The sequence below is a fragment of the Crinia signifera genome, chromosome 4, assembly GCF_055691185.1.
Source record: "Crinia signifera chromosome 4, ASM5569118v1, whole genome shotgun sequence".
Lineage (NCBI taxonomy): Eukaryota > Metazoa > Chordata > Amphibia > Anura > Myobatrachidae > Crinia > Crinia signifera.
Window position 1 is genome coordinate 160,572,042 of NC_139220.1, and position 16,870 is coordinate 160,588,911.

Sequence of the window (16,870 nt, forward strand, 5' to 3'; positions counted from 1 at the left end):
ATTATTCATAATTTTCTGGTGGGAGGACAGCTTGCTTGACTGCAGATATCTCCAGTTCCCAGAAATAGATTTCTTAGATTTTAATGGAATTAAAAGCTAGAGAATCCCACCTACCAAATGGTATTGGGGACTGGGGATCAGAGTTCAGGAGGCAGAGCAATCTGCCAATGAGTATATAAAACTACATACCAGGTGTGTGGAGCTGGAGCAGTAACCAGCTGCTGGAAGGCTGATATATCTGGTTGTAGGAACAGTAGAGACAAGCTACTAGTGTCCACCAATGGGGGAGAGAAAGATTCCGGAGAGTCCTAGCTTTTGGAATATACCCTCAGAAAAACTCTAAGTCAGACAGAACCTGAAATATCTGACTGGGAATAACAACTAACAGGCTTGGATGGGGACCACTGCTTTGAAGTCAGATATCTCCGGTTCTCAAGGGCCGATTTTTACAATTCTTGTACCCATGGAAAGAGGGGACCCTCAGCTTTCAGCCTATGGCCCTTAGACTCCAGGGGGGGTTTCTGGGTACTCAGAAACCCCCCCTGCGTGCGCTACTGAGGCGCCATGCTGAAAAGGCGCTGTCTCCCTCCCTGCTCTGCTAAAGCTGCCTCAGCCCTCACTGTCACTGCCTCCTGCACGCCGCCCGCAGTGCCTGTCTGACAGCGGGCGGCAGTATGGAGAGGCTGAGCAGCTCCCTGCACCGCGCACATACTGTCCTCCTCCTGTGACCTGCCCCCTCTTCCTCACGGACACTTGCGCTGAGGCATGTAGCGCTGTCTGTGAATGCCTGGATGACATGTCATGTCCGGATCTGCCCCCTACCCATTGCTCCCTGCGCCTGTCAGCTGTCAATCAAATGTCGAACAGGCAGCAGCGCCGCCTCCCCTTCCTTCCCTCTTCTCAGTGTGCTGTGCCAGTGCCAGTGCCACTGCCAGTCCTCAACACTCCGCCCCCTCTATCTCCTCCCCTCTTCTTCCATCTCCTCCTTCTCTCCCCTCAGTCACGAGTGCTGCACATACTTTTTGTACTGCTTTCGGATCGCATCACACACACATTGCATGCATGCCGTGCGATGCGATCTAGCCCATACGGTATGCGATTCTCGCAGCGTGTATGGGCACCTTTAGTGCCTGCAACATTTTGCGGGCACAGCACTGAGATGGTGTATGCATACATGTACATGCACCCGAGATCCTCCATAGGATCGCATGTTGCATACACTCCCACAATCGGTCTGCAGCTAGTTGCAATGGCAATGTGAAAGGGTGCAAAATGTATGGTTTGCAGGAGGGCGCCGGACACCCTAGCACCGGCCCTGATTGGAAGCCATCGATTTTGCTTCTGTGGCTGACTCCCCTCCTAGCAGGACCATATGCATCACAGTTTCTTTATTTTAAACATGATACAGGTTGAGTATCCTGTATCTGTAGATCTGTTATCCAAAATATTCCCAAAAAACTTTTTTATAGAATCCCCCCTCCCCTTTTTTGCGAAGCCCACACCGGCTAGCGGTGCTGCAAACTGGTAATGCACCACTTTTTTTTTTTATAAATTCTTTATTTATTGGGTTTTCAAAAATACATTACAAACATCAGAATTTTTCATTATGCGACATGTTGGTATGTCAAATATTTCGTCAAACAGTATAATGCAATACAGTATGCGGCAATGCACTTTTGATAGGAATGCATTTTGATTCTGTACTTCTCCACAGGTCTTTGCCTATAACAAACCCCTGAACAGGGAGTTTCGTGAAACTATTCATACCGTCTGGCAACCATGGTGTAGCGATAGCAGTTGAAATTTCCTGTTACTAAAGATATTGGCACTTTACTGCTCTTTTAACCAGGCAGGCTGCTAATTATTTAAATAGAAACGATCATCATATGTACCTACCAGGGTGTATAGCGTCTTTCTAAAGCCATTTTTCTCTCTGTTAAGCCGCAGTGCTGAGATTACTACAGAGGGTTAAATTGAGCGCACCACATTTTTTCATATCCACGCGTATAGATTCACTGCTGATGACAGCAGAAAAAGGTGACGACGGTTTGCATATAAACTTTTTTGCAAACTGCTTATCATCAGCACTATTAATATCTATAAGTCGACCTACATGACACATAATTAGGATAATACATAGTTTTGAAGAGAGGCTATATAGCTGGTTTATTCAATTAATAACTCCAATTAATGATCTATTTATCTGTGTATAGCCACCCTTAGGAGAATATCTGAAACAGTATTACCAACAGTACTCCTATTGTGCCTAATTGTTAGTGTCGACACATATATGTCAATTAGAGTACGCTATACACAACTTCAGGTGGTACCTAAAATATAAGGAATATTTAGCCACCTTGATGACGTGGCAATATTCGTGAATAAACTTAGCTCCAGTCCGTGGCAACAGTAGAACACTTGTCACCAGCTGCTGACTTATACCGCAGGTATAAGCCTATCACAGGTCGGTAATCTTTTTTTTTTATTTTTTTTTATTTTACTAAATACCGTTTCAGAGCCATTCTCACTGCATAAAAAACGGCTCTGAAATGTGTAGGATTCTGCTTTTTAAACGTTTTGAAATACCGGTTATCTTTAACCGGTAAATCAACTCTGGCACTTTCCCACTGCAGCCTTAAACGTTTTGAAAGGGGGAAAAAACGGAAATATACCGTTTAACAAGTGCAGTGTGAAAGGGGTATACAGCCTGACTCCATGCAAGTTGCCACACTATCCTATTCTAGGTAATTCAGGCTACAGCAATCTCTTTGCAACTGTTGCTGATGTATCCAGTGATCTCTTTCACAGATACTAAGTTGCAGTATTTATAAACTGTAACCACTCGTCCCCTATCCTGTCTCCAACAGAAGAGAAAGTTACTTTAATTCTCTTTCTCCCCATGCTCCAGTGTAATACCCCTTTTACACCAAAAACCCTGGTCGGACCCTGGTCTTTGAACGTATAATACTTATAGACATTTCTTAAATAAGTTCACATTCATGTGAAAGTGATAACAATGTGGACCAGATTTATTCTAATGAGAACACATAGGGGACCATTCATTTATGCTCACTGGTGACTTTGTATTGATTCTATTGTTGAACCACAAATCTGATGGCACCACACAAGGTTTTTTTGTGATGAGTGCAATATATGAACAGTACTGAATAGGCAACACAATAAAGGCACAACAACATTAATACTTCTTATATACCTGTGAATCAAATATTTACATATATATCATTTAAAGGTGCTTTGCCATGAAGCCACTGAATTTTAACACACTTTATTCTTTCTTTGTAGTCACCCTATCAGTATGATGTTTTGTGTGTGTTTTTATACATTTTGCAAGTTTTAATTGTACCATTAAAGGTTATATTTTATTTTAGGTGCACCACACCATTGCCAACCTTTTTCTTCTCTTTTGAAAAATGTCCAATCCAATTTTTGTCTAGTGGTGGCACAGCTCCCAATTGCTATACAGTTACATACATAGAAAACTTTGGTTATTTTCTGGGGGGTCCTATATTTCCTCACATGAGATGAGGGTCCTGTGCGAGTAACAACATTCCTGTCTTTCTCAAAGAATTGCAGTTATGTATTGTCAGTGGTACCCAAACTCAGTCCCAAAGCACTTTCATCCCAGTTTTATATTTTATAATGATTGTTAGATGTGTACATACATGTAGTGATGCATAGAAATATGACTGGTTTGAACACGAAGTAAAAAACAAACGCACAGGTTGCTCAAAATGTGGATAATGTTCTTAATGTCCAGACCAGCAAATGGGCAGTGGAGTCACTACTTTCAACTGCACACCCAGAGGCTATGACAATCTTATTAGCTAGTTTTACCTCAATGAGGCTTAATCATTAGGGTGGAGACATCTCTATCTGTGGGTTTCTCAGAAAGATATGATAATGGGAATCAATTGTCTGTGCCTTTGATGTTTACAAAGGAAACATATTGGACAAGAGGTGCTGAGTACAGGCTCCATGCAAGCAGCCACTGTTCCACAAGAGAGGTGTTATGCTGTCTGCTAAAACAGTTTACAATGTATATATATATATATATATATATATATATATATATATATATATCAGCTCTGCTTGGTGCTGAGGCATATCCATCACAAAATGCCTGCAGGTTGATGCCCGTAGCACATTTGCTCGCTTTAAGCAGGCACACCAAACACTTATACTTGTTTTGTTTTCTCACAATGCTTTTGAAATTAGGCAGCAACACAGCATCCAAAACTATCCAACACAGCAGAAGCAACTCTACAAATTGCACAGAAAGCATAATACATATCAATGACACAAAGAAAGTGGTGAGTTTAAACAAATAGTCATTCTGAAGTGGTTTCGTTACTGCTGTTAGCGATCACCCTCTGGTATTTGTACCAGGCCCTGATAGCCTGTAACTCAGTGGTTCCCAAACTGTGTGCCGTGGCACCCTGGGGTGCCTCAGCACACCTGCAGGGGTGCCCTGGATTGGTGCTGCAGGACCAATTTTAAATTATTCATGGTCAATTTAAATAGGCAAAACCACTGTTTGTGTCTTCCAATGCTAAAATATGTGAATAATCCAAAGCAAATCAAGTCTAGCACCACATATATCACCCTAAGGATGACATATAAACACAATATACTTCAATTACTTAATTTTTTTTTAATTTCTCCATAAGAAACTTTTGGCATAGGGGTGCCCTGAAAAAATACTGATACTCTAGGGTGCCGTGAGTCAAAAAAGTTTGGGAACCACTGCTGTAACTAATAAAGCTTTCTTAGTTAGTCTGCATGTAATTGCAAGTCTGCAAACGCAATCTTACTGTACTGTCTACCAGTCATTACTGTTCATCAATCCACCCATTGGTGTACCCAAGGTGTGCCCCTAGGTCCAGTGCAAGGTCCCTGCTGCATTACCTCTTCCCATATAACTACACTCTGGACTCCAAAGGCAGCTGAAGCTGCATACAGAAATCACCAGGAAAATGTCACGATGGCCATTTTCTCAGTGATTTCCGCATTAGTGATATCTCCGTGAATGAAGAGTGGATGTGATGTTCTAGAGATCTGCACATGAGCAGTATACGCTGGTATAAAGCTATAATCTACAGCACTGCCAAAGAGGAGCAGTGCCACATTGGGCCTGTCCTCTCTTGCTCCACCTCTGAGTCCACCATACCAACGCCCTGGAGGCAGGTTGGCAGTGCTGGTAGAAGTGTCTATAGATTTCTCAGCATGCACTGCACATCTTCATTTAATATACACAGCACACACACTGGCAGGTATTCAATGTGGCCGGCGAGGGGGTTAAACAGCGAGGATTGCAGAAAACCAGCGATCCTCGCTGTTTAACCCCCTCACCAGCCGCTCGCCCTATTCAACGTTCTGGGGAAATCCTCGCCGTCACAGGACAGCGAGAATTCCCCAAAACAGCGAGACCCGCGGCTAATGCAGAAAACTCGCTGTATTTAGCCGGGAGTCTCGCTGCTTCTGGAGCCGCATACGCCAATTCCCCCTCGCTAAAAAAAACGGAGCGAGGGGGAATTGGCGTATGAGGGGGGTGCGTTGCATACTGACAGGGTGAGTGGTGACAGGAAGCCCTGCTCGCTGTCGCCGCTCGCCCACAGCATTGAATACACCATACTGATGCAGTGCTCACAGCGGCAACAATATTTGGTATTTATAGGACTTAAAGCATGGATTGTTTTTTTCTAGGGCTTTTAACATCATAAACAGCACTGTTTGGAATGTGATGGCTGTGCCATAATTAGTTGCTCGTAGATTTGTCTTTTTTTCAAATATCACAACTATGGGGGTTATTCTGATTCACTCGGAAAGGCACAATCACTCTTTAATGGACAAAACCATATGCACTGCAGGTGGGGCTGATGTAACATGTGCAGAGAGAGTTAGAGTCTTTCATATCTGCAGGTCTATTTCCAAGATGTATGCGAGCCTGATATTGTCGCACATCATAGAAATTTTCAAATCTGCGTATGTGTAGATCTTTCTCTGCAACAATGGTAACAGCGCCCACTAAGCCATAGCACAATGCTATGGCCCTTTGGGGGCAGCCTGGGTTTCCTGAAAACAAGGGCATTTCGGCCCAATTTTTAATGGCTTCACCTGCCCCGGCATTAATACACTGCAAATACATTGCTAGGGAGAAGGGGGGCATTGAATTGCATGCCGGATCGCACGCTCACCTCCTCTCCTGGCAGCCTCAGCACACATCCTCAGGATCCAGTGGTCTCATCCTCCCTAGCAACACTGACTTCACCTTCTGGGTGCAGGGAGAAGGATCCTGGGAGTCACTGATGTTGGCAGGAGGCTTCCGGGCATAAGAGGTGAAGGAGATTTGCGGGCATCCTTTCACCAGGTTCTTTTCGGAAGAGCTGTCCTTTGCAATGCTAATCACATATGATAATACATCCCCTTTAGCTCAGTAAGCGATAAGTATCATTGCGATGCAGGGCAGGATGTATTTTGCATTGATACATCCCCTTTAGCTCAGCTGCTGCATACAAAGACAGAGTGGCTCTGCTACTGTGTCCATCTGCATACCTCCCAACTTCTGTGCTTAAGAAATAGAGACGCGCGAGCGTCCGAAAAGGGGCGAGCGTATGCAAATGAGGGCGCGGCTTATGCTAATTAGCCGCGACCTCATTTTCATACGAGAATAGACGCTGTGTGCATGCGCACAGCGTCTATTCTATTAGATTGGGGGGTCTCCCAACTGCCACCCCCCGCAGCGAGACAATGCCTGCCGCGGGTGGGACAGCGGGACAGGACCCGAAAATCGGGACTGTCCCGCTGTAATCGTGACAGTTGGGAGGTATGCATCTGTGTGAATCAGGCCCTATAATCTATAACTATACGTATAGGGCACATGGTACCTAGAACAATATTTAGCAGCATGTTAGGAATTGTACACCTGGACATTGTACTGTAGCATGCATCTGACCTATTCCCTTTGAGTCAGACAAGTTCTGACTGTTGACTGAAATCCACTGATTGATCCCTATGTGGGGTCCATATATAGTAAGTACTTGCATTAACAGGGATGCAACATGCACCACTTTTATCTTTCTGTGCTTTTTTTTATCTTTCTGTGTTAACTAACAATCCACTATAGCAGTGGTTCCCAAACTGTGTGCCTAGGCTCCTTGGGGTGCCTCAGGACACTTCCAGGGGTGCCTTGGGTTGGTGGACAAAGATCAATTCATATTATTTATGGTCAATGTACCAGGCAAAACCAGTGCTTGTGGCTGCCAATCATAATATATGTGGACAAACAGAAGCAAACCCTGTCCCTCACAGATAACTGTGACATATACACACAATGCACTTTATTTTTATTTTTATTCTGAATTTCTCGATAAGAAGCATTTGGCCTAGGGGTGCCTTGAAAACATTTTTATGCTCTAGGGTGCCGTGATTCGAAACAGTTTGGGAACCCATGCACTATAAAGATAAATATTCCCTGTTTCAATCCTTATTCAGGAGTATCAGGTAGCTTCCTGTGCATTTCCATAACATTCTCATAATGATTACGTAGACACTGCCTATGTCGGAGATCCGTTGCCAGCAACAGTATACCGACAATGATAAAATCCTAATGAAAACTTGCTAATCTATCACAAGACATGCTATAGAAGCAGCATTGTTAAACGTATACTAGTGATACTGTTCATATACATTTTTTCTACATTTTCTTTTATTGAAGCATACTGTAATATAAATTTACAATCGGAATGTAATCTTTATGTACACTAAATAATACATAATAATTGTAATTATACTGCAATAAAAATAAATATATACCATTGTGTATTTTGTAATAGTGTCTTTCACAGTAATGTAGTACTGTTCACATACTTATCTTAATGTCAGCACACTGTGGTGTTAACATAATGGTTGCTGATATCCCTACTCAGAGGCAGAACTCTGGGAGGCAATGGAGTCATCTGCCGCCGGGCTCCTGCACTCAAGGGGGCACCTCTCCACCATTGGCAGTTTAAATCCATTAATTGAAAGCCATCAAAATCGCTTCTGTGGCTGAGTTCTGAAATATATAGGTGTTCTCCACTTCTTTCTGTATATACATACAGTATATAATATATATTTCATAACAGACTATATATATATATATTTTGAATAACGTTTTGTGTGTGTTTGTGTTGAGGGGGGGGCACCAATATTCATCTTGCCTCTGGGCAATTGGGACAAACTTACGCCACTGTCCCTACTGCAGGGGTGGCCAAACCTGTCCTCAAGATCTACCAACGGTGCATGTTTTCCAGGCAACCTGTGGATCTATAGTAAGAATGAATGCAGCAGGTTTGAAAATGTGACCGTTAGTATTGACTACAGCTATGCACCAGCTAGGTGATCTGGAAAACATGGACCGTTGGTAGATCTCGAGGACCGGTTTGGCCACCCCTGCCCTACTGCATACATTAAGAACAATAATAATAAATCTGGTACAAAATATCTTAGTTTTAATGGACCCCAAACAAATAAGAAAAATAGGCCTTGGACAGGCACCACCTTGCCTTTTGCCGAGACCACCATCTCTTGGTTGGCCTATTTAAGGAGAATATTAGCTGTTAATAGTCTTATTACTGTTTCACAGGGCCGGCGCCACCACTAGGCAGCCTTAGGCCTTTGCGTAAGAGTCGCGGTGGCCAGCACCACATTGCACGGCAAGCGCCCCCCCCCCCCCCGAACATCACGGTGCCGGATACCCCCCCCCATCCCTCCCTGGGGAGAGTCGCATGGCAAGGCCGAGCGCCGTGCGCCGCATCACTGGACTCGGCAGGCGGCCCCCCTTGTGATTGAGCGCTGGGGTGCCCCCCTCCTCGCCTTGGGCGCTCCGGTGCCTAGCACTGGCCCTGCTGTTTCATCTATTAGGGTTGCCAAATCGTTCCTTTAATAAGCATACATAAGAATTACACAGGTTCTTGACTGCTCATCGAATGTAATGACAGTTGGTATGAACTCTAATCCATGCACTCATTATATCACGCATTGACTATTGCAATAGCCTATAATCAAATAATCCACAAACCACTATTCCTAAGAAAATACTCTCACCGCTACAATCCATTTTGAATTCAGCTACGAGGCTGATCTTCCTGGCTAGACGTTCATCGTCTGCTGATCCGCTCTGTCGGTCCCTCCATTGGTTGCCTGTATATTACCGCATTCAATATAAAATATGTCTACTTGCATACAAAGGCATTACTCTGACTACACCGACTTATATTTCTTTGCTTATCTCAAAATATATGCCCACCCAACCTCTGCGCTCTGCACAAGATCTGCATCTCTCATCCACATAGGTGTGCGCACATAGAGTGTTAGAGGTGCACAGGCACCCCCTAATGCTGTGCCCACCCTTATATACTTTTGCTTTTTAGAACTGGTATTCCATTAAAACAAACACCCATCAATCAATTATGTGTGTTTTGCATTGTTACTTGTACTAGACCGTTGTCATATCCCTACATACCTGCGTCATCCATATAAGTTTATGACTTTATTTGCATGTACTGTTACACAGAGTAATTAGAAGATTAAAACTGAACTAGGCAGAAGATTATGGTGTGACTGAAAGATGTTTTATATTATAGAGAGTGCGAATAGCTGATGGTAGACATGTCTGATTGGTGGTGTTAGACACACCCCATGGGCATGTAAGACACCCCTAATGAAATGTGCTGCTCACGCCTATGCTCATCCACACTCATTACTTGCTCCCACTTCCACTTGCAGGATTTTTGTCGGGCAGCACCCACTCTTCCACACACATTAAGACTCTTCTCTAACCAGTGGTAGCTCCTACCTGATTGCGGAGGGGGGCTGCCTCTGGGCGCAGCGGGGGTACTGCGATTCAGGCACCCCCTCCCCCTGTCGCCGCTTCCTCTCCTGGGTCCCTGGCACCTGTGCTTTGATGACAGGCGCTGGGACTGGCGCATGCGCAGTACAAACATATGTACTGCGCATGTGGCCAGCTTCTATGGGCTGCTTTGGCAACAGCCCATAGCAGGATATATGGTCCCGGTGCTTGTACAATACAAATGACACAGAGACCAGCGCGTGTGCGTAGTTCCGATATAGGTACTGCGCATGTGCACTAAATGTTTTTGTACGGCAGCCCGCAGCAAGGCTTCCCGGAGGGAGGGAACACCTTCCAATGGGACTGCCTTGGTGACTGGCAGGTTGGACTTCTAATAGGAAGTCACTGCCAGTCACAGTGAAGCCAGTGCAGTCTCATAGACTGCATATGGCATCACTACAGTGGCGGATTTTACCTGGGGGGGCTGCAGCACTGCAGCCCATAGGTAAAAACCGCCACTGCCTCTAACCTCCAAACTTTCAAGCATTTCCTGAAAACTCACCTCTTCAGGCAAGACTATCATATTCAGTACCCCCACATAACCTCCAGTAGCCTTTATATCTAATTGCATCCCATCATAGAATTCTATCCTTATGAATCCCTCCTATTATCCCTATAGATCGGGCATTCCCAACCACGGTCCTCAAGGCACACCAACAGTGCAGATTTTAGTGATATCCAGGCTTCAGCACATATGGTTTAATCAGAATCCCTCAGATACTAATTAAGTCACCTGTGCTCAAGCCTGGATATCTACAAAACCTGCACTGTTGGTGTGCCTTGAGGACCGTGGTTGGGAATGCCTGCTATAGATTGTAAGGTTGTGAGCAGGGCCCTCCTACCTCTGTTGGTTTGTTTCTACCCAGTTTGTTTAATCACTGTTGTTTCCAGTTATAAAGGGCCTTATTCTGATCGGTGCGGACTTTTCCGCATTCTTTCGGATGGCGTTTTTTAGCCGTCTGCGCATGCGTGGAGAACGCTACGCGCATGTGCCACGCATGGTCTCCGTACTTGTTCTCACTAATCCCGTACAGAAGTGTGCACCGCATACATTCGGGCAATAGGGGTGTGTTATGGGCGTCATGCGGAATGACACGGGCGTAGTTTCAAAGTGGGCTAAACTGGGCGGAAACATGGGCGGACACGGGGGAGTACACATATATTGGTAGGCGTGCATTCGGACAGCACGCCGAATGCACGCGAACAAAAAGGGAAGAAATGTGCGGTGTCCAAAAGGTTACTTTTTCTTTGCGGACACCACTCGGTCATGCGCTATGCAATCGGAACGCCTAATCAGGACGGACGCACCTCAACCAATGTCACCTGAACCCAATACAATCACATACTTTACCCATGACTTGTTAATTACACGCTTCTCACTGCTACAATTGGAAGCATTGCAGCTTAAAGGGAACATTACATGCTGCACTTGTCACACACTTTTACACTGCAAATAATGCACACAACTTAATAATATTAATACTAATACACATGCCACTTCTGCATGTCTAAATTAATACAGACATTTGTTGGGGCCAAAATAACATTTATTAAACAAACTTTGGCAAAATTTTAAAATACATAACAAAACAAATGGTACCATACCAGGACAAAAATGACATAATAAAGAATAAATAGCCACAGCAGAATCATTGGGAACACATCAGGTGGCTTCACAACAAAAGTACAGCACCAACACTTCAAGTACAGCACACTGAAACAGGGCAACAGAGGAACCAAACATGACATTTGAACCGCGGGCAAAAGTGGTGACCCTGGGCACGGATTTGGACACAGGATGCTGACACACACAGCTCAATGGAAGATTTGGGAAGACATAACGGAGGAGATTAATGGGGACACAAGTTCATTTGCGAGCACGTTTGCCCCTGGCAGGCTCCTTGCCACGTGCAGCAGCTCTTCGACCTCGTCCAAGGCCAGATTCCGATGGTGGCTCATGTGGAGCACGTGCTGGTGAGGGGGTGGATCTTCTTCCCCCTCTGGCAGCAGGGAGTGATGAGGTTGGTAATGCACCCGAAGCGGGTGACATTAGGGCCCTATTGCTGTTAACTAGCTCCACCATAAGTTCATTATGGCGGAGGAGGAGGTCGTTTTGCCGCAGGGCTTGATCAGCCAGCACCTGCAGGCTACCAGCAATAGCTTGGTGGCTGCCAGCCATAGCTTGCTGGCTGGCACTCATAGCCTGCAGGCTCTCAGCAATACTCTGCTGGCTGCTGGTCAAACCCTGCAGCACCTCCTCGGCCCTACGCACCCGCTCGAATGCCGACTCTCCCTGCTGCACAATACTATCCAGCACACGGCCCCACATGGACAATTCAGCCGCAGACAATCTTGGCAGCTGCTGCACGGGCCTGCTACTGGGGCCAGGTGGCACAGACTCCACAACCTCCTCAAGAGAATCTTGACCAAGCGGTGGCGATGCTGTTGAACAAGAAAATTCAAATTACCACACATTCCATGCAACATTTAAAACATCTACTTATGGCCTGGCAAATAATTACCTTCAAGAGTAGAAGCCATCACTTCCGCTGGGGACTCGCTGTCTATAGTGCTCACCCCCCGGACCTCCTCCACTGCAATACAGCACTGGGCCATCTCTTCCAGGGGGGTGAGCTCCAGCTTGGATGGCATGGGGCCAGCCCCAGAGGTCTGGCTGTGTTGCCACCGCTCGGTCAATTTCTTCTTGAGGTTGCCTTTGAAGTCGTGCCACCTGCAATCAAAGTGTACATATTAATACATGTAACTCCTCATGTTTGCTGTATCACCCATTGCAATATGATACACAATACAACATGTGCCTACTGACACCAACCTTACATTATATTCATTTTTCATACCAACCCTTAGCAGATACAAAAACATTCACCCTCCAATAACTATCAATTAAATGTCATGGCCAACATGTCTGTGCCTCCAAGCAACGTGAACACCCATTGGCCAACTAGATCTAATATTGAATGTAAACATTACTGGACTTGTACTACTCTAATGTAACACACATGTACTTGCCTCTTCTTAACATGCTCTGCCTGTCGAACTTGTGGAGCCACTGCATTAATCTCCGCCGTTATCTCCTCCCAGATCTTCCATCTCCTTGTGTGTGTCAACTTCACCGCTGGACACTCAATTAAATCACGTGCCCGGGTCACCAGGATGTCAAGCTCCCGCGGTTCAAATGCCATGTTTCGTGTTGTGGGTTCCCGTGTTGCCCCACTGCGGCCACAGGCACTGGCACGGGCACTGCCACGGCCACGGCCACCGGTTGCTGTACCTGAAGTGCTGGGCTGGCTACTCTGTTGGGAAGCCACCTGCTGGGTTCCCAATGATTCTGCTGAGGATGGGCCAGCTGCTGATTGCCCTGATGTTGATGGGCCAGCTCGGTCCTCTGGGTTGAGGGGTACATAGGAGGTGTTGGCCTCCATGCGGGACAACAGATTCTGCACCACCTGCTCTTCCTCTGAGTCTGAGCCTGGCATGTTTGCAACAAGTGTTTGCCTTTCTAGGACCACTTTAAATACTATTTCTGTAATTGGCGTTAATCAGCTGCAAGCTGTGTTCCGTACGGCCGCGTTCCGTACGCCAGCGTCAACCGTGCGGCGCATACGGGCCGCCCCTTGGTGTGGAAAAATATTTCCAAAAAACCTGGCAAACTCAGTAAGTCTGATTTATTTGCTAAATGCAGATTCCAACACCAATGACCAAATACAACTGAGGTCAGACATGACATGTATATTTGAATGTACTTCTGTACTGTGCACTTGTTTGCTATGTAGTACAACTGACACTACCCATTCCATATGTCAATCCAGTCCACCACTTAGCCACAAGTAATCAGTGCTAGCATCCAAATCACATGTGAAAGCACTCCACATTCAGGTTAGATGCTAGCTACTTTTCATTCCACCTCTTTAGTATGGCCCAGTAGAAGGTAAGTGTACACATGGCTGCATGGGCTCATTTTGGGAAAAGGTCTGCCTTCATTATACATTAGCTGTTTGGTACCTTGTTGAGTTAGGTGTAAGTGTCTAGAGATGCACACTATTTCACCTGTTGCTTATACCCATGTTTGTTGAATGTTATAGATTAGATATAATATGTTTCCATCTTATTTTACACTGTTTAGGATGGGTGTGCGATGCAATGGGTTAGCCGTCTGTTCGGGCGCATACACGCTGTTAGTGTAAAAATGAACAATAAAGTTAATACCAAATATCACTCTGATCAACCAATGACAGCACATGATTGTTAAATTTGTGCCACTCCTAAAATGGCGGCTTATGGCAGAGCAGCACCCTTCTCTGCAGCCGAACTGAGGACACTGGTCTCCGTTATGGAGACCAGGCTGGGCCGTGCTGGCCCGTTTATTACAAATAGGCAGAAACGTTCTGCCTATGCGGTGGCCCGCAGGCGGATATACGCCCGCACCCATGTGCGGCGGACCATCGCACAGCTTGAGCGGCGGTGGTCCGACCTCAGGCGCAGGGAGCCAGAGAGGCTGCAAGAAATAAGGGCCAGCATTGCTAGATGTGAGTATTTCAACAGTAAATGGGGATTTGGACATGATTGCTTACCTGACATTATTTAATCCACTAAGGTCACCAGCCTGATCATGAGTTTAACATGGCATACAATATATGAGTGCTACTTCCTGTTTGACACCCTGTAATGGTCATAAAATATGTTATTGGGGAGGATTAATGCTTGTGATGCTTACAATGGCCCAAATGTCACAGCATACCTGCCATGTTACAGGCTGTGTTTTGTAAAGGCCACTAAGGAGCTGTTTGCCTGTACAATTATCTGTACTTATAACCTTTGCATTTGTAGCTTCATAAGGCTTAATACAAATGACCCCTAACTGGCACTTTTTCCCCCCCACAAACACAGCACGGGAACGAGCAAGACTGGCACGAGATAACTCAGAGGCTTCCCAGGCCCAGGAGGAGGCGGAGGAAGTCATGGCCGAGGAGGTTGCCTTTGAAGAAGGGGTCGCGGAGGAAGTGGAGGAAGAGGAAAGGGAGGAAGTGGAGGAAGAGGAAAGAGAGGAAGAGGAAAGGGAGGAAGTGGAGGAAGAGGAAAGAGAGGAAGAGGAAAGGGAGGAAGTGGAGGAGGAGGAGGAGTGGGCAGCGGAGGTGGTGGCAATGGAGGCCGAGGTGGCTGAAGAGGCGGAGGTGCCACATGACGAGGCCACAGAAGAAGAGGAGGCCTGTGAGGTGGTGCAGGCACCCCAAATTGGTATGTATAGATAAAGTTTCATTATTCCTTTTGTCATCTTCTATTTGCTAGGTAGCACTGGTGATTCAATTATTTTTTTCTATACTATAAAGTGATAAAACAAACTGGGTAGCAACAGACACACTTAGGGGTTAGATAGGGTGGGCAAACCATCCCTTTCATCCTGGACACATAATAATGACACAGGTTGTGCGGATGGCTGTCAGGTCGATTTGAAGTGCCACTGAACCTGTGTAGTTAATCTGTATCCTGGAAGAAAGCCTCATATAGGTGAGTATAGTTTACTGGTGATTGATCTTTGTAAACTAGATTCAGTATGGCATAAATGGAGTATGGACAGGCGTGGCTTAGACTGGAGTAACAAGTGGTCAGTGGCCCTGGGCCCTCCTCTAGCTAACCACACCCTGCGGTCTGCATGTATGTTTTGCACCATAATTTTGTGTTGATTTGTTCTTAGTAATGCTTTTGAGCATGGGAGTGGGTTATTGCTACAGCTTCCCCTAACTGGCATTATGACAATGATTTCTGGAGCAGACCATCAGCAGCCAAGCCATGCTTGATTGCACAAATGTACTGAGCATTCCTGAGAGTTGTGTAACTCCCCTGCCAGGCTCCATCATATAACAGACACTGAACTTTGTTTGCCGAATTGTGATTGGTGCAGCGCGTGACATGCTTCTCACAGCTTTGTCATTGGTGGGTTTGGATTGAGAAGTAGCAGTATGACTGTGAGGTGTTTGACAGAGTACAGGGTAGAGGGCCAAAATCAGGCTTTCCATGTAGTATGTATGCATGTATGTATAGGTGTATGTCTCATATATATAGTTATATATGTGTGTATATATATATATATATATATATATATATATATATATACACACACACCTGTCACAATGCATGTTTCAAATGTTGGTTTGACTATGTTAAATGTATGCATGAATATCATTAGTCATTTTTCATTTTGAATTTCCTCCACAGATGAGCCTGCCCAAGCAGAGGAGGGTCGCCGTGGGGCCCTTCGAAGAATCAGATCCTACATGCGGCTGATTTTGGCCGAAATGGACCGGCTCATAGATGGGCCAAATTAATTTGTTTCACATTTATTTTTTGGTATTTTTATTAATAAATAGTTATTTAAAGTTCAAAGTTGTCCGTGTTTTTTTCTAACATGCAAAAGTATATGTGTAACTTGTTTAAAATCTTTTAAATAAGCTAAATTAAATAGTGCACATAAGATGTATGTTAGGGTCACATGCTGTAAGGGTTAATGTGTGTCATGAATGTAGTAGGAATGTGGGTCAGTATAGATGAGCATTTAATTGATTGAAATTGCTAACAATCCCTTTTTCAGGAGGTTGCCTAATAGCCTAAGTGGGTCATGTGATCGCTGTGTGTACTCAGTACAAAAGTGTTGGATTGTGCGTAAATACTCCGCATCGGGGCGTACGGACAGCTTTCCGTACGTTCTCACGCGGTAAGACCGTGCTTGTGCGGGAAGACCGTGCAAGAATCTGTACGTTTCCCCCCGCACGCGCACGGTTTGTATGTCGTCCGTACACACGCCCTGTTCTTACAGAGTGAGTCCGTCCGAATGCGGAGAACACGTGGGCGTTTCTACGGACGATGCCCGCACGCTGCCGCACAGCGATGCGTGCGGCCCGCACCGTAAGAATTCGGGAATATCCGCACCGATCAGAATAAGGC

The 16,870-nt window shown here is 45.4% G+C and overlaps 1 protein-coding gene across 1 annotated transcript; it reads left to right on the top strand.

The window, feature by feature from the left end:
* The first annotated feature begins 11,914 nt into the window (after positions 1-11,914).
* Positions 11,915-16,359, top strand: LOC146074588 (uncharacterized). Its single transcript, XM_083182871.1, has 2 exons — positions 11,915-15,166; positions 16,145-16,359. The coding sequence occupies exons 1-2, from the start codon at positions 14,779-14,781 to the stop codon at positions 16,252-16,254; spliced, it is 498 nt and encodes a 165-aa protein (XP_083038997.1). The 5' UTR covers positions 11,915-14,778; the 3' UTR covers positions 16,255-16,359.
* Positions 16,360-16,870: the final 511 nt, after the last annotated feature.

Excerpts from the sequence above, each read along its gene's own strand:
- LOC146074588 (XM_083182871.1), top strand. The coding sequence starts at position 14,779 with ATGACCCCTAACTGGCACTTTTTCCCCCCCACAAACACAGCACGGGAA. Across the intron at positions 15,167-16,144 it reads GGTGCAGGCACCCCAAATTG|ATGAGCCTGCCCAAGCAGAG; the intron begins GTATGTATAGAT and ends TTTCCTCCACAG.